The sequence below is a fragment of the Dryas octopetala genome, chromosome 8, assembly GCF_963921425.1.
Source record: "Dryas octopetala chromosome 8, drDryOcto1.1, whole genome shotgun sequence".
Taxonomy (NCBI): Eukaryota; Viridiplantae; Streptophyta; class Magnoliopsida; order Rosales; family Rosaceae; genus Dryas; species Dryas octopetala.
The window spans coordinates 14,459,812-14,477,452 of NC_141373.1; the positions used below are offsets into that span (position 1 = coordinate 14,459,812).

At 34.7% G+C, this 17,641-nt stretch overlaps 2 protein-coding genes across 2 annotated transcripts; one reads left to right on the top strand and one right to left on the bottom strand.

Annotated features, from left to right (window-relative positions):
• Positions 1–7,606: 7,606 nt before the first annotated feature.
• On the top strand, positions 7,607–9,539 carry LOC147277483 (WD repeat protein). Its single transcript, XM_086254912.1, has 2 exons — positions 7,607–8,020; positions 8,999–9,539. The coding sequence occupies exons 1-2, from the start codon at positions 7,655–7,657 to the stop codon at positions 9,209–9,211; spliced, it is 579 nt and encodes a 192-aa protein (XP_086111038.1). The 5' UTR covers positions 7,607–7,654; the 3' UTR covers positions 9,212–9,539.
• Positions 9,540–12,345: 2,806 nt separating this feature from the next.
• Positions 12,346–16,712, bottom strand: RABG3B (RAB GTPase homolog G3B). The gene is made up of 7 exons (XM_086252937.1): positions 16,412–16,712; positions 16,279–16,305; positions 15,877–15,976; positions 15,630–15,776; positions 13,881–13,961; positions 13,659–13,804; positions 12,346–12,682 (listed from the first exon to the last, which is right to left on the bottom strand). Exons 1-7 carry the CDS (start codon positions 16,462–16,464, stop codon positions 12,619–12,621), a joined length of 618 nt encoding a protein of 205 aa, XP_086109063.1. The 5' UTR covers positions 16,465–16,712; the 3' UTR covers positions 12,346–12,618.
• Between the last annotated feature and the right edge of the window lie 929 nt (positions 16,713–17,641).

Consider the following 17,641-nt stretch of genomic DNA (forward strand, 5'->3'; position numbering starts at 1 on the left):
TTTAGATTTTAAATGAGTTTTTGGTCTAGTTGGATAGGTCTCGAGACTACTAGAGCGTAGACACGAAGAAGATATGAAATGGAGTAACGACCATCAAGTTTTAGGTATTTTAAATTAAAAGGCAATTTTGTAAATTGGTCAGATAAGGTTTTACTATAAAAACCTAACTTCAACATTTTTTTTCTCATTTGCCTTTAGAAGCAGACTCACACCACCTTCTGTTTCTCTCTTTTCTCTCTCCTCTGCCATGAGCCCTCTCCAGCCATGGACCCCAATCAACTAGTCTCTTCCTCCTCTCTCTATCCATGCCTTTTGTTTGCTTAACAACCCAATAAAAACATGGATTCAAACCGAACTTGATTCGGCTTTCTTCTCCGATGGGTCACTAATTCCAGCAACCTCTTGCCGTCAAGTTGGTCCTGAAATCTTCCCATGGGTGAGTTGAGTTCAATGGTGTAAATACTTAGCCCATTTAGCCGCCACACGTGGTGGTTCGAAACCCTAACAGTCGCGACCCTCCTCCATCGTTTCAGGCGATATAGGGGGCAGAGTCCGGCGATCTTCATCAAGTTTTCCTTCTCTCATCATCCATTGGTGCACATGTATGAATCTGATTGTAGATGAATCAAAAACCCCCAAATCAAACCCTAGAAACCCATTGCTGGCCTTGTTGAATTCTGGTATCTACGGCCACTTTTGGTCATTCATTTGGTATCAATTCCATTTATTTTTCAAGTTTTTTGTATTCCGATTGTTCACCTTATTTATAATTATATTGTTAGTGTTAAATATTATCTTGTTAGTTGTATTCCTTTGGTATCACTAATATATCAAACTTCAGATTTTATTTAATGTTAAATATTATCTTGTTGTTTGAGTCTATACCACAAGTTGAATGTTATGATCTATGCTACTTGGTTTTTTGGTGATATCTGGAGCTTCTTTCATATTTTTCATTTTCTCCTTTATAGCTACAGATTTATGGTAGTGATCAAAAAGTATGTTTTCACTTCTATTAATTATAACTTCGATTATAGCATGTTTATAACTTCAAAATATGGTTTTGCTTATGTTCAATTTTGATCAAACAAAATTCATTTTTAACTTATGTTCCTTTCTCTTGTGAGTTTATACTTTGTGGTTTTGCTTGGTTGTGATGTAGGACTAAGAAGACCAAGAAGAAGACTTGAGAACCGAACCTCATGGGAGAGGACCGGACCTCCAGAAGTTGAGAAGAAGATTGAGAACCGGACCTCATGGGAGAGGATCGGACCTCCAGTAGCTTGAAAGTGCGAAACCTCCTTCTTCTTTCTTCCTTTCCATTCTTCATTTTTTTAATCAACAACACCATCATCTTCATTTCTTTTTTCTTCTTTATCCCACAAACCCTACATGTTTAGTATTATTTTGTTTATTTGAAATGTTGTCTTGTATTCTTCTTATAAAAGGATGTTTAGTTGTATTTGTTAGAATTAATGAATATTGAAGAAAATTGGTTCCAACTTCTGAGTTTTTACTATTCTTCTTTGTAATTCAAAGAAGGTATGTCTCTAGCACGATAGCTAGCCCCCTTCCAGCTTTTGCTGCATGGAATGAGTTTTAATGTAAGATTCAATCCCATTGCAGGATATGTTTGATGCAAAAATGTATTTTGAATTCTAATTAATTAGTCACCAAAATTCATGGAGACATTGTTTAATAATATCAATTCTAACACCAATACAACAATCTTACATTTAATGGTGAAAAGAAAAAACCAACTAACTGCAACATTAGTGAGCAGCTGCCTTGTTAGAGAACCTAAATGAAAGTCCCCCTTCATTTAATGATGGATTTTAATAGACTTTGAAAGACTTTTATGTGTATTTCAACGTCATTATAAATTTGATTTTTTCTTTGCAGATTTTTAAGGATTTCTATAAACTCTGTAGAACTCTCTGAAAATCTGCAAATTATGCAAAAATCAGTCACTTAAAAAAAGTCTACAAAAATCTTTATAAATTTATATACACTATACCCCCCTTTCTTTCAAAATCTGTAAAATTATCATTTACTATCATTTGTCTGCCAATACTTTTTAGAGGTAATTAGGCTTAGGTCCCTTAAAATACTAGTGTTTAGATAAAAACCGATAGTGATTTCAAATTCACAGTCAAGTCCTTTACATTCATATTTAAGTCTTTTTTTTAATGCCACACCAGATTGTTAATTACACATCAACATTTTTTTTTAATAAAAAAATTCAATTTTTTTAATATCCAAATTGACTTTCTCTAATTTTAAACTAATAATTATCATTTATTGTGTAGATATTGTTCAACATTATCTTTTTTCTTTTTTTGTTTAATCAATATTATCTTATTTTGATTAACTCATATATGATTTAACTAAACTCTCATTTGACAAATCCTAGTAGTATACCCTTAAAACTCTATTCGGATGGGGCATTCTCACCATCTACAGAGCTGAAACATATCCCAGATGGCATTTGCAATGTTCTCATCTTCAAGCAACTCAATGTAGGCCTGTGTAATCAATTGAAAAATAACAAAAAAAACCCCTTAATTCTTCTCAACCCTTTAGCCAAAGACTGAAACTCTTTCCACTGACACTACCCTATAAATTTGTTAACACTCTACTAATTACGTCTCATTATAAGTTAAAGATTCTAATTGAGACTAACCATCAAAGCTCCAAAATTGCTTACATTTTTCCAACAAGAAATCACCATATGTATGCCGACTCTGTATAAGTCTTGGCATGCATCAAAATCATTGTTTTAGTACACATGTCTCTCTTTATCTGCATTTATCTCTTCCTCTATTCAGTGTCACCCTGTGCCTTTCTCCTTCTTTGTGTCTCCCATATCTCTGATTTCCCTCCCTCCTTCAACCATCACTGCCATCACCACTGTAATCATCACCAACCTCTTTATGATCCCATCAACTCATGCTCTTGGCTTCGGATCCACCATGACCATCAGTTATGGTTCAGGCACCATATGCAATGTGGTTTCAGACTATCCAAGTCTGCGCATCGTCATCAACATTTTTTGACCAAAACAGGCTTACTATTCTGTTTGTGTACAAATCCACATGGATTTAACAACCAATCATGGATCGATATATGGCAAGTCAGATCCAACCTCAGGCTTTGGCTTTTCAACGGCCAAACTTGGACCTCCACGTCACCATACCAGCTCGGCATATTTCCATTGCCACTTCGGATAGGCCCCACCTCGGCGAGCCCCGACATCCGACCCGACCCGATCTGAAGATTCTCCAAGAAATTAAGTTTTTATCTTTTCTTGGCTATCCCAGTCCGGCTCAGCTCGGCTTTTGGTGATCATCTTCTCAGACAACGGATCATCGTCGAGTGATCCTTGTTCTTCCTTATTCTCCCAAGTTCATAACATGTTCTTCTTTGTTCTTACACAAACACCTCCAAGTACATATCACTGACTTCATTATCGGAGCGTATTTGGCTGATACCACACTGGTCCTTCTCCTTTAATCTTGTGTTAGTGCAGGAAGATCTCGAGTCAACATCCACTTCATCATCCAACAGGGCTTCTGATCAGCCAGATCATTATCTCTAAGTTGTTGCATCTCTCTTACAGAAATTTGCATCAACATATTCTATTAAAACACCTTGTTGTCAAAATGCACCAACCCCAAGTATTGGTACAATTATGTATATGTAATTCGAATTTATGTTTCTACGTGTTGTACGTTAACTGAAAGCATTGATGTAGTGAGCATTTATTTATGATTATATTGCAATGATGATTTTTATTTCACTTCATTCACATGTTTTATTTATTCCAATGCTTGACTTAATTCTCATATTTATGCTAACGAGTCCAGTTTCACCAAAGTGTTTAATTTGGATTTTGATTTGACACTTCAAATTGAGAAACTTACTGTTATTAAAGCAGTATGATGAAAAGACTTTCCATAATACCTAAGAAAGATTGAATAGATTAAGCATTATATTTATGTGAATGACACAAAAAAGAAATATAAATTAAGACTAAGCTCCCTTAAACTGAAAGTGCTAGAGGATTCTTACGAAATGTTGTAAATTGTTTCAAGACTGTTGGCATGTACCTTACATGGACATTAATGGATAAGCTCGTGATCATGAAACTTGATGGCATGCGAAATATGAATGAGTATATTCTTGAAACAACTAATTAAGCAGCAAAAATTAAGATCTTAAGGATGAATGTGAATGAGTTCTGTTGGTAAATTAATTTTTACTTTTTGCCTCTTCAATATGGTCCATTTCAAATTTCACTATATCACTATTAAGGACAAGTGGAATGTGAATAGGACTTGACCATTATGTTTGACTAAAAGGAGGTAAGGCTTAAGCAATAAGGACACATAGTTTTGTTCATCCCGTAAGTCAAGAAGCTGAAAAGAGATTTGGGTAAAAGCCTGTAAAGACATGAAGTGAGGACTACCCAAAATTAATGAACCTGCTAATGTGCTCAGGCTCATAAGAAAGAACTAGAAGATGATAAATAGTATTTCTTTAAAAGTTGAAGCATTTTAAGAAATATTGCTTGGTTCGGAAAAATAAGGTACACGTTTATGAGTTTATCAATTAGTCAGTATGTGTGAAATCATGTAGATCAAAGATTCTAAATTTATAGTATGTATGTGATTATTTTCATTCTCTTTGATGGCCTATATATATAAGATATTTGACTATTGATTATTGATATTTATAAGTCGATTGGCTACTGTGTTTATATATCCTTAATAAATATCTTACGTTCCATGTCTTTGACTATTCATTATTCATTTATATATATAAATAGTTTGGCTGCTACTCTTATTGATATAATTATAATATAGGTTTTTATTGATCGATTTAATGTGCGTCCATGTTTGAATTTATATGGATGGATATTTGTAAGTTGTCCATTTGGAATTCGTTTGCCTATATATTGTTGACTCTTATGTATATTAATTAATAATTTAGTATATATATCTAACAATTTTGATATATGAATTTTATATAATTTTGATTTGGATGCTATTAAAATCATCAATTTCTTTTTCTATGATTATATATTGTTTAAAGTTACATGTATACATGTAATTATGATGAATTGAATGTATATAATTATGGGAAACTTAGAGTTCAGTCCATTTTATGTGTCTTTCTTAGACTAAGACCGGTAGTGATTTAGGGTTTTAATTAAGTCCTTTTATTTTTCTTATTTGACGGCTTTATGTTAGATTTTAACTCCAATGCAGCCTCTGCAAAGCTCATTTTATACCCTAAGAGGGGAAATACCCTTTAAATCGGGAAATGACTTTATTATGAATTAAAAGAATTTTCTTATAAATTAAAATAACTTTATTATGAATTAAAAAAAATTTCTTATAAATTATTATGAATTAAAAGGATTTTCTTATAAATTTTAAAACACCCTCAGTCTTCATCTAAAAATTGTTCTTCTAAAAGACCTAAGCTAATTATCTCTATAATTATTGACTAGAAAAGTCTCAGCTTGTACTGTTGACTATTATTTATATATATATATACAGACTCCTTCTATTGAGGTATACCTCAACTTATTTATGTTGAGGTATACCCTATTAGGGCCCACACGAGTCGTTTTGTGTCGATCTGAACCGTTCATTTTTTACATCCCATTGATAGATCATCCTTGCAGAAAATTAGCCAAAAAATGAACGGTTTGGATCGACACAAAACGACTCGTGTAGGCCCTAATAGGGTATACCTCAACATAAATAAGTTGACGTATACCTCAATAGAATGAGCCTATATATATACATATATATTCTTTGAGGATTGTATTTCTTTAATCAAGAAGCTTTTTTAACTTTAAATATTGATATTAATACTCATGTATGTATGGTTTGGTGTTCACCACAGTGCTCCAATCCATGATCATGAGTATTAAGTTAATGTTTAGATTTGATATTTATATTAGAATAGATTAGGTGTTCACCACAGTGCCCTAATTTGTAGTTATAAATATTGGATCATTATGTTTGTATTCATATCATGTATGAGTTGGTTGCCCACAGGTCCAAATCTGTTGAAAATATAGGACAACCACATATGTTGTATTTTCCTTAAGTGATTAATTAAAATGTCACCCTATTAAGCATGTCTAAATTTCAACAGTTTTATTTCCTTGAAAATTATTGTGTTGTGTATTATTAGGAATAATATTAATGTTGTGAGCATACTTATTATATTCCAGTTTCTCCTCCCATCTCCGTTTATTCACAAGTCTCATCCTTCCTAAATTTGATGGGACTAATTTTTGGAATGGAATGAGCAAGTACAATTTAGTTTGGGGGTTCTAGACCTTGATATGTCACTTCTCGTTGATGAACCCACTACTCTTACTGAGTCAAGTAGCGAGGATGAGAAGTATATTCATCAGGCATGGTCTAGGTCCAATAGACTCAACTTGATGTTTTTGTGAATGACGCTTGTTGCAAACATCAAGACATCCCTACCGCAAACATCATGACATACCATTACTATTTATGCGTTTAAAGAAAACATTGTTGATCGGTGTATATACCTAAAGGTCAGTGGGAGTAAGTTTTTGCAAAGAAAGTGTTGAGGTATTTGCAAGGGACGAAAAACCAAATGCTCACGTTTAGGAGGAGTAACCACCTTGAGGTGATTGGTTATGCTGACTCAAATTATGGAGGGTGTGTAGATAGATTAAAGAGCACTTTCGGCTATGTGTTTCTTCTCACAAGAGGGGTCGTTTCATGGAAGAGTGCTAAGCAGAGCATCATTGTTTCATCTATCATGGAAGTTGAGTTCGTAGCTTGTTTTGAAGCTACAAATCATGGGTTATGACTGCGGAATTTTATTTTCGGACTTGGAGTTGTGGATTCTATCTCTAGGCCGTTGAAAATTTACCGTGATAATGTCGCAACAGTGTTCTTTTTCAAAGAACGATAGGTATACTAAGGCAGCTAAGCACATTAAAGTGAAATACCTATCAATTAAGGAAGAAGTTCAGAAACAACGAGTGTCAATTGAACACATTAGTATGAGTGTTAATATAGCAGATCCACTCATGACAGAGCTGACACCAAAGACATTCATGAAGCATGCTGAAGGAATAGGTCTTGAGTGTAGCCATTAGAACAACTTAATTGTGGATTGCTAGTGCTTATTTATTTGACATGATATTTTCATGACTTCAAAAGTTTTATGTCTTGTATTATTGTATACATGCATGTGAATGAATGAATGTGACAGAAATAGTCTTTCAAAGACATTAAGGAACCATTAATAAACAACCAAACTTATAGGCCTAGCTAAATAAGTCATTGTGTCGTAGTACATGGAATGAACCATACTTTTGAATAGTATGAAACCGCTGTGACTCACATCGGGCATCAGCCCAACTCTATATAACATCGGGCTGGGCCAACTTGCTAAGTATCCGACTTCAGACTTGCCGGCCGAGTGAGGATACCTACGAGTATGGTTGGGCCTCAATTTGTCCAGATAAAAAAACAAAAGCAAAAACAAAATATTAAGAAAAGAAAAACCCTCGAAAGCTACATATAAGTATATAACACAAACATCGATCAAATTACAAATTGTCAAATTCAATACAAGTCAAACCCGAAAAATGGACAACAAAGATGACAACAAGATCGGAGAAATCGAAGAAACGGGTCCAAAATCCGATGGGTCATCTTCTGACCTGAGCCCGAACCCGAATCCCAGAACCGCGAGGACGAAGGTTCCAGAAGTGGAGGTCCGGCTGTATCGACGAGGCAAAGGTCCGATCGACGCGTTCAAGTCGGGGCTGGGGGGTTGGGACCAGAACCAGTTGGAGGTCCTAGACATTCTCGACAAGTTCGGCTTCAAATCGCTGTACGCGTTCAATCCGGAGTCGGGTCGCGGGGTTCCGATCCGGTTTAATCCCAGAAATGGAAGGTCTGTGCTTACTTATAAAGATGGATCCGTGGTCCACATTGACGGAGAGCCTAAGGTATTTATATCTCTTTGTTTTTTTTTTTTATGCATGATAATTCAAACCCAATTTGTGAAATTAATCGAAGTAATTTTCTGTTTGGTTGCTGAGAAAATTTGGATGTGATGGAAAGAAATAGTTTGATTTGAATGTGTTTGTCTTAAATATGTATGTGGGTGAGTTTCTTTTGGAGTGGAATATTTGACAATCTTTATCTTCTATAATTCGTAATTAGCAAAAGCTGCATGTGAATGCCAATTAGCAATAGAGTGGTTCCTTTAGAGCAAGAGATATTAGCAATGTACTTGGTTGTATTAGAAATAAAGTAGTTCCTTTAGAGCAAGATAGTAGCTACCTTGACAATTGAATGTCCCTAAGAACCTACAGACTTCATCTTTTATGCTTGGATCATTTGTATGATAAAACACTGAGGTTTATAACCACATATGGCTCAAAATAAAGATTAGGATATCATTTCATTGTTATAGTGGGCAACTGTGCAATTGCGATTGTGGGGGCTTGTAGCTATTTATCCCCACTCTCAAGGCCAGAGTTTCGAACGTAATTCTCTTTGGCCACCTTTGTACCCAAAAAAAAAAAAGTGCCGTGATTCTCCATGTAGTCAGTTTTTAGGAACCGTGCTAGTAGTGTAGCGCCACACCCACGTCTCTGTTGCCCACCATAACATGAGTAATGTTGCCCACTAGATCATTCTCTAGGACTTCAAGTTATACTTTCCTGTGTGTTTTTTTTTCTATTTCATGAATACTACTTTTCCTGTATCTTCTGTGTTTCGAGCCCCACATTTCCTTCGGATCATGAATACTGAAAGAGAAACAGTTTGATTTTCTCCCATGAAAGGGAATGCCCTGCATATGGACTGACTGTATTATATGCCACAATATTTGATTTGCATTGTTTTGTAGGCATCTGATTATCTCTTTAGATGCTAGTTTAGCTAATTGATTCTTGCATGTTTGCATTCTCTAAATGTAGGATTCCTTGATCCAACCGGTGACGAAAATCTTGATTGGAGTAGCTGTTATAACCATCCTGATAACTTTGGTTTTGAAGGATCCTCCAGAATGGATCCAGAAATTAAACATTTTCGGAGGTAACTTCCCTCCATGGATCCTTGCTCTCATAGTAATAGTTTTTACTCGAATGAGGAAGAGAACCAGGGATTTTCTGAAAACGTATGGTTGGTGAAATGTGCCATTCATGCTTCTCCTGTGAGGCCTATTAGTTTCTCCAAGTGTTCTCAAATTTTGTTAAAAACTGATTCATGATCTACGGAAATTTGGCGATGAAGCAAGTAGTGTTTAACAGGGGTCCTCATCTGTGTGACGACGCGTATCCACGAAAAGCTACAGGGGGATTATACCTCCTCATAAGTGTAACCCCCTGCAATGCTTTGTGGATGTACGAGGGAGCATTTTCATTACTTAGTTGCCCAGTTCTTCCATTTTAAATTGCCTATTTAAAGAATTAAAGATATTGGGTTCTTAATTTCTTAAAGTTGTTGAAAGGATTATGCATTAATTCATTTTGAACCCTGGTAAGCTGGCTTTGGAGATTGGAGATATTCTCAAAATGATTCCAAGAATTGACTTGTAACACTTGTTCAATCTTCCGGTCAAATATGGAAAGCTAAAACAATTAGCAACAACATTCTGACAAAAAAAAAAAAGGCAATTAGCAACAAGATCCATGCTGGTACTTGTTATACGAAGCCTTAGAGACAACATTCCTAAGTCCCCATGTTGGTACAGCATAGCCTAGAACCTGTGAGGTATAATTTTTAGAGATGTGGAAACATTAAGCTTCAAAACAATAGGCTATGATCAGATTCGTGAATGGATAAATTATCAACCAAAGGATTTGGATACAAATGCATCCATTCATTGTTAAATGTAAAACAATTAATAAGGTGTTTAATTATTATTCTTCAACCAAAGCATTGGATATAAATGCATCCTTTCAATGTTATACATAACAATCAATAAGGTGATAAAAATTGCAAGGCATATTCGGAATGTGCATGTGAGACCTAAGGTCTCACATGACACCTTAATATATATAGAATTGTCGAGGATTTATTATTGGCAATAACATGTTGATGCCCCTATATTATTATATTTGTCCATGTGTCACTTTTAAACACATGTCAAATTTGAATTAGGGCTGACACGTAAAATTATTAGTTTTCATTGACAAATGTAATTATTAGATTGGATATGATACGTCAATTAGAGAAAATTATTGGTACACATATTTGTCTCTTTACTATTTTTTAGACATTTGTCAAATTTGAATTGGCATTGACACGTAAATTAATATAAAGTTGTTGCGAATTACACCTTATATTAGCAGGCCAATAGAAATAAATTTACAATAACATTCCAAAGGCATCGGTTATCCATAGGCCTCAAGTAAAAAAAAAAAAAAAACAAAGAATAACAATTTGGTTATTTATATTAATTGTATACTCACATTTCAATTTTTTTATTACAAGAAAATTTTGGGGGGCGGCCATAACCTCCCTCAATCTCTAATTATATGCCGGCCAATTAAGAATATTGTAACTCTATGTCTGGTAAATCGATGATCCAAAGAAGTATGACAACAAGAAGATGTATACTTCATTAATTGTTCCCTATGCAATCAAATTTCTTCTCTCTTCTGGTAGAGAGGTCTTGGAAAACTCAACATCAGTGATGAAGAGGAAATGAAAGTCTAACTAGATCCCCAAATTTTGATGGTAAAAAACAATCAAATGATAAACATTTGCAGTCCACCAGCAATGCATACAAGAAGAGATCGAAGACCAAAAAAGTAGAGGATTTAATATATATTTGATCCTCTCCCTCAGGATGCTCTATGGTGCATCATTCTTCCTCATCAAACTTCTGAAAGATCAAGTTCAAACAACCTCTGAGAACCATACTAGAACAAGCAGCCTCCATGTCCATCTTGGCTAACATATTTACAATAGAATTACAAAAGACACTTATTATTCATAAACCTTAATAAAACACAACAAAAGAGAGAAAAAATAATAAGGAAAAAATAATATAATAGTTATTTAATTAAATTATATACTTACATTTCAAATTTTGTTTCATGGAAGTAATGGATGGAGACTCGGTCTTTATTAAGCTCCGTTCTTCGTCAAGGAGGTTGTGGTTTTTTGTCTGGTAAATCATTGCTCCAATCAATTTAGGTAGCTGACAATGTTTCATAGAAAATAAGGGTTAAATAGAGGCGTATCCTGCTATGGATATAAAACCATAGAACAAGACTGGTTACAAAGCAATAGAAATTGCAAGGCATAATGATTTTAGGAAAATTCGGAATGAGCATGTGAGACCTAAATGACACCTTATTATATATAGAATTGTTGTATCACTTTTAGACACATGTCAATTCTGAATTGGGGTTAACATGTAAAATCAATAGTTTTCATTGATGAATGTCATTGTTGGATTGGATATGCTACATCAATTAGAGCTATGATACGTTAGTTAGAGCAAATTATTGGTTCACATATTTACTATGTTTTTGACACTTGTCAAATTTGAATTGAGACTAAAACGTAAAATCAATAATTTTAATTTACAAATGTCATTATGGAATTGGATATGAAACATGAATTGAAGCAAATTATTGGTTCTCATATTTACCTTTTACTATTTTTTAGACCTTGTACTATAATAAAGAGAACACTCATTCATTAGGTATGAAATGTTAAATTTACCACACTAAGTGGGAGAATTTGATTTCCTTCATAAAAAGGCAAGTGACGATATATATATATTTTTTTGGCTTATTCGTGTAAAGGCTCCTTGAAAGTACCTTTTATTCTCACTTTACCCCTTTAAACTTTAATCTTCTCACTTTGTCTCCCGAACTTTACAAACTCTTTCAGTAAATCATATTTCGTCAAGTCTCCGCATACACCAAAAAAAAAAAAAAGTTGCATACACCAACAATCTGCGCATGGAGAATGAAATTCTGAATATAAATAGATATTTCAATAACGTCCTTGCACAATGGAAACATATGCTTCTTTTCGACCTTCAATTTGGCTAAAAGAAAACTCTTTCTATTATCTTGGCAGACTTCCTAATTGTAGGAAGGCAGCAGCGCTCTGTAGCCTCTGTTTACCTTACCAAGAAGCTATGTTCTCTTATATCCAATTAGAACTATGAGAAGATTACTGAATTGATTTCAAATATTGTATTAGCCAACATGAATATCCACATAAATAAGAAAAGAAAAGAAAGACTCAAAAGATATTAACTCAAGACCACATACATAAGTAACTCTATCCCAAAATTGAATTGAACAATTCCATTAAGTTGATTCTCAAAACTAAAAACATTGATTCCTTTTCCAAGGTTAAAGCAAAACTCATAGTGAGTCGGTCCAAAGGGTTCCTACAGTTTGGGGGTTCCTTGAAGTTCATCTGACCAAAACATGCCTACTTTCCTTAACATGGCAAAAGCCAGGCATGGCTAAACATCAAGAATAAGTATACAGCGTGTACAAAACAATGGCTATGAATCAGGAGCACAAAAAGAAAAATTTGGCAGCCAAGCACTTCTCAAATAAATTCAGCATGCACAACCACCTCTTTGATCAGACTCTGAAACAGCCTCAGGGATGCCCTGGAAATATCTGCAATTAAAAAAACAATGATCAAAAAGCAGGGTAAAAAAAGCTCCAGAATCTGAACAGACCAGCATGCAACAATAATAGCACAAACATGTAGATACATTGTAGATGGAAAGGTGGAGACACTGTAAGGGTATGGAAGGCGGGGACATTGTAAGGTGATGGAAAGACGGGGGGCACTGTAAGGTGATGGAAACACGGAGACACTGTAAGGTGATGGAAACACGGGGGACACTGTAAGGTGATGGAAAGACGGGGACACTGTAGGTGATGGAAAGACGGGGACACTGTAAGGAGATGGAAGGACGGGGACACTGTAAGGAGATGGAAGGACGGGGACACTGTAAGGAGATGGAAAGGCAGGGAAACTATAAGGTGATGGAAAGGCAGGGAAACTATAAGGTGATGGAAAGGCAGGGACACTATAAGGTGATGGAAAGGCGGGGACACTGTAAGGTGATGGAAAGGTTTTCAAGTTCTAAGGGGAAAATTTCATCAAATCATATCCTTATCAATCTAGAAAACAAGCCTTTTGATGTTCCCTCTTATCCAATTCTTGTCTCTATAATGTTATGAAAGAATCCTAGAAGATAATGATCAGATGTGCAAAACACCTCTGGCTATTATTACCCACGAGATTACTAATCAATTCTAAGGAGAACATCTATTAGGTTTATATCCTTCATTTCGTAAAAGTGATGCTTTAAAGAATACTAGAAACTACCTTCAGTGCGAAAAATATCAATTTTCCTTCTATTTCTTATCCATGTACTATTGCAAGATTACGATCACATGTGCTATAGAGCATTATCAATGTACAGTGCACAAGTGGCTTCAAACAGAACAAATGCTCACTTCTGAATCTGAAGTAGCTGATGAACCCAAATATTTTCTGAACATACAACTTTGCATACTCCAGAATATCACTAGCATATAATAAAGATTGAAAACAATATGTCAGTCCTCAATCTAAACTTACATGTCCTGTTCGTGTTCATTTGCAAGAGCAGACTTTGCAATACAAAGGAATGCAGCATCAACATTGTAATCTTCTTTTGCTGATGTCTCAAAGTAAGGTATGTTCCCCTTTGATGCGCACCACTCCCTTGCTTTCTTCTCAGAAACCTGTAAGATAATAATTAGAATAATGTATCATGGAAAAAAAAGAATTGTGGCCTGCACTGCAATTGTGTATCCTTACCACACGACTATTTCCACCATCAATATCAATCTTGTTACCAAGCAATATAAACGGAAATGTCTTGGGATTGGGAGGGTTGGCCTGGGAGACAATGAGAATGGAAACGACGTAAGAAATCTAAGCCAAAAGATAAGCATTTTCTGAGAAACAAAATTCAAATTACAGGATTGTAAGCAAACTGCTTGGGCATGAAAAGTATATTTACAACTTTCAGAACTGCTTAGGTACTCCTTTATCAAGCTACTGCATTTTATCAACTAAATAAATGTAGGGGGAAACAAGGAAATCAAAATCAGCCCAGTATGAGAAACTATGAAGAAACTGCTGACAACTTACACCAGATTATTCCAAAAAGGTCCTACAGGGATGATGCCTTAACTTTCTTCTGTTTTTTATTTGGATACTTTATGAATTAATCAAAGCAAGAGTAAAACTCTAATGCACAGGAGTTGCAAAAGAAACTGTTAAAGACGTCTTTAAAATTGAAGAATAAAGAGAAAGGCAGCCTTAAGTCCTCCAATTGTAAAGCAAACATGAGAATCAGCTGTCTCTCTCCTTTCAAATTCACCACACAACGTATCACAGAACAGCATTCAGAAATCAGAATCACAGTACTGTTCTGCTTTCCAGCAAGCTAAGATTTAACAACTGACTTGAGCATCAGCCAATGAACCCCAAAAGTGGCATAACTTATCTTTATTGCTTAAATGGAAATCCCCATCTGCAAGTAATCTCTCTACAAATTCTTTTAACTGACACAAGAAATGAGTGACAGAAGTTAGATAAGCAACCTGTACTCCTCCCTCCATGAGCATCTCCTTCTTGCATAAGGAGTATAGATACCCCAAGAGAGGTTCTTATAGATTGCTTGTGTACTTGAGAAGAAAAATACTATTGAATTATCTAGAAAGCCAAAGAGAGAAAGGGAGAGGGAAGAGAGGTGAAATATGAGAGAGGGAAAAGAGTATGAAGAATAGAAAAAATTAAAGCTAATAACGTTTTGAAATTGTTTTTAGTTTATATTTTAGAAACTATTATACTTCCTGTCTGCTTACTCTCTCTCTCTCTCGCTCTCTCTCTCTCTCTAATTAAAAACGAAAACCAATAAACACAAATGTTATCAAATGAGCTCTAATAATCACAAGGCAGTACAAAAATCAATTACACAATCCTAAGCTCTAAATTCTCTCTCTTCCATACCCCGTATTAATTCTTCAATCTATAAAAACCCTAGAACTCAAATTTTTGTTTTTACTTAAGCAGCCACCCTGAGATAAACAAAAGTAGCTCACTATTAATCAAATTTCTCAGCAAGCAGTACAAGCTAAAGTAATACATAACTGACATTACTTTCCATAAAATAATAATATTTCCATTGTGTCAATGCTGCCAGTAAACACTCCCAAGGTTTTTTGTCATACCATATGATTGATTGAATAGTGAATAACTAAGAAACACAGTCTGCAGTTAACACTGCTGGCCAGCCACCATTGCAGTAATATATATTTATAAAAACATAACGTACTATATACCCAGATGATATGCAACTAACTTTCAAATCACTCAAAACATTATATGTGTGTGTGTGTGTGTGTGTCAGACAGTTTATCATATTCTGTTACCAGGTAGTTAATACTGAGCACTCACATATGTTTCCAACTAATAATGGTCCAAACTGAGAGTGTGGCAAGAAAAAATAACTAAATATAAATAAATATATACAGAATCAAGAAAGGCAGCAATCCAAACCTGCTTAAGAAACTCTTCATGCCAATTCTCAAGAGTATCAAAGGACTTCATTACATTAACATCATAAACTAGAACGCAGCAATCCGCCCCTCTATAGAATGCAACTCCAAGACTTTGAAATCTTTCCTGGCCAGCTGTGTCCCAAATCTACCAACGAAACAAAGGAAAAACCCGTAAATTAGCACTGAAATTAACCTAAGTTAAAAAAAAATAGAAAACTGAAATACCATTGAACTAGAAAACCCACTTGTAGAGTGACAAGCCTGTCGTCAATTTGGAGTTCTTTCGTGACAAAATCGGCCCCTATTGTAGCTTTATACTGTTGACTAAACTTCTTATGCACATATCTAAGTAATTAGTTAAAGAACCATAAAGACTAGCAACAAAAAAAACAACAATATATACACCGATACCTCTTTAATATAACAATGCGCACATGTTGGCCATAACAATGTTAAGCTAAACTAAAATTCATGTACATTAAACAGAATGTGCCAAGAAAATTATACATTCATCAAAAGAAAACACTCACATTGAGATAATAGATTTCAGAGATCGCATGAAATCTTGAAAATATACAAATCCAACCCAAAAATTGAAAAAAATAATTAAAAAAGCCGAAAATAATCTCACAGATCCTGAAGGATACTGGTTCATCAACGACGTCTTGCCAACCCTAACATGAGGAAAAAAAAAAAACTGAAAATTAATAATTATTCTGTAGATATATAAAATATGTATGTAAATGTTGCCGCTTGTGAAAATTAGAAACCCTAACGTACCCACTGTCGCCGAGAACGATGACCTTGAGCAAGGTTCGTCTACGCAATGACATGGCGGTGGTTTTAATTTTGATGCGGGAATCAGAAAAAGCGATATTTTCCACTTTAGACCGAAATAGATATATACATAACGAAGGTGTTCATTGGTTCGCTCGTGTCCGTTTCTCAATTTTCGTTCTTTCTTACTCTTTTTTTTTTTTTTTTTTTTTTCTTTCAGGAAAAGAAAGAGAGAGAAAGTGAAAGAAAAAAGGGGCGCCAATTTCGATCGCTTCCTTTGTTTCCTCTGTTTTAATTTTTTCGTTTTTGGAATTATGGACCCTCTGGCCGTACTACAGCAAGCAATAGAATACAGAGTGCTAGGTGACATTATATTAGAAATAAATTGGGGTCCCACTTATCCACAAAACAAAAGTTGTTAAGGTGGCACCCATGGGCGGACCTACCCTATGCCTAAACGAGCAATGCTTTCCACGAAAAAGGGTTAAAATTGGCTTTCCACTTTTCAAGTTTAGGTGATTTTTTACTTTGTATTCTGCAATTTAGACCCCAAAGTTACTTCTTTATTTTCAATGTTAGCTATTTTTTATTTTAATCTTAATCGTAGTAAACTAAGAAGCACAAATACATATATGAATACATGAATATGACACGATATGATATATAAATAGGCTTAATTATCGATTTACCACTCAAAATTATAACTCATTCCCACTTTACCATCTGAAAGTTTTTTTGTCCTAGATTACCACCTATAACTTACATCTGTGTCCCATTTTACCTTGTTCCGTCAACAATTCCGTTAATGCTGACGTGGCGCGCTGGATGTGCGCCACGTGTCACATCTTTTTTGTATTTTTTTATTTTTTTGATTTTTCTATTTTTATAAACTTTGAAAATTAATTAAAAATAGCTCCGAACTTAGAAAAATACACGGAAAATTCCTACCGACTTGTCTTAATTAGTACTAATTTACTATGGGGTCAAAATGCCAATTTTCCCTCTAAAAATTTCCAAAAAATTTGAAAAATCCAAATTTATTTCTAGAAAATTAAAATACTCTAGACTCTTTGAAAATTCATAGAATAATCTCCCGAACTCCAAAAAATATGAGGCCTGCACCGTTAGTCTTCTAAAAACTAACATTACCTTTCTCGTGAACACTTGCTACCCAAAAGACCTCTCGGTTTTAGAGAAAAATAAAATTCCCTACAAAATAAATTCTAGAAAAAT

What these genes read in the sequence shown, in the direction of transcription:
- LOC147277483 (XM_086254912.1), top strand. Translation starts at nt 7,655, where the DNA reads ATGGACAACAAAGATGACAACAAGATCGGAGAAATCGAAGAAACGGGT. An exon ending in ACATTGACGGAGAGCCTAAG is followed by an intron (nt 8,021 to 8,998) that starts GTATTTATATCT and finishes CTCTAAATGTAG; the next exon opens with GATTCCTTGATCCAACCGGT.
- RABG3B (XM_086252937.1), bottom strand. Translation starts at nt 16,464, where the DNA reads ATGTCATTGCGTAGACGAACCTTGCTCAAGGTCATCGTTCTCGGCGAC. An exon ending in ATCGTTCTCGGCGACAGTGG is followed by an intron (nt 16,306 to 16,411) that starts GTACGTTAGGGT and finishes TCCTCATGTTAG; the next exon opens with GGTTGGCAAGACGTCGTTGA. An exon ending in ATGAAGAGTTTCTTAAGCAG is followed by an intron (nt 13,962 to 15,629) that starts GTTTGGATTGCT and finishes ATTGTCTCCCAG; the next exon opens with GCCAACCCTCCCAATCCCAA.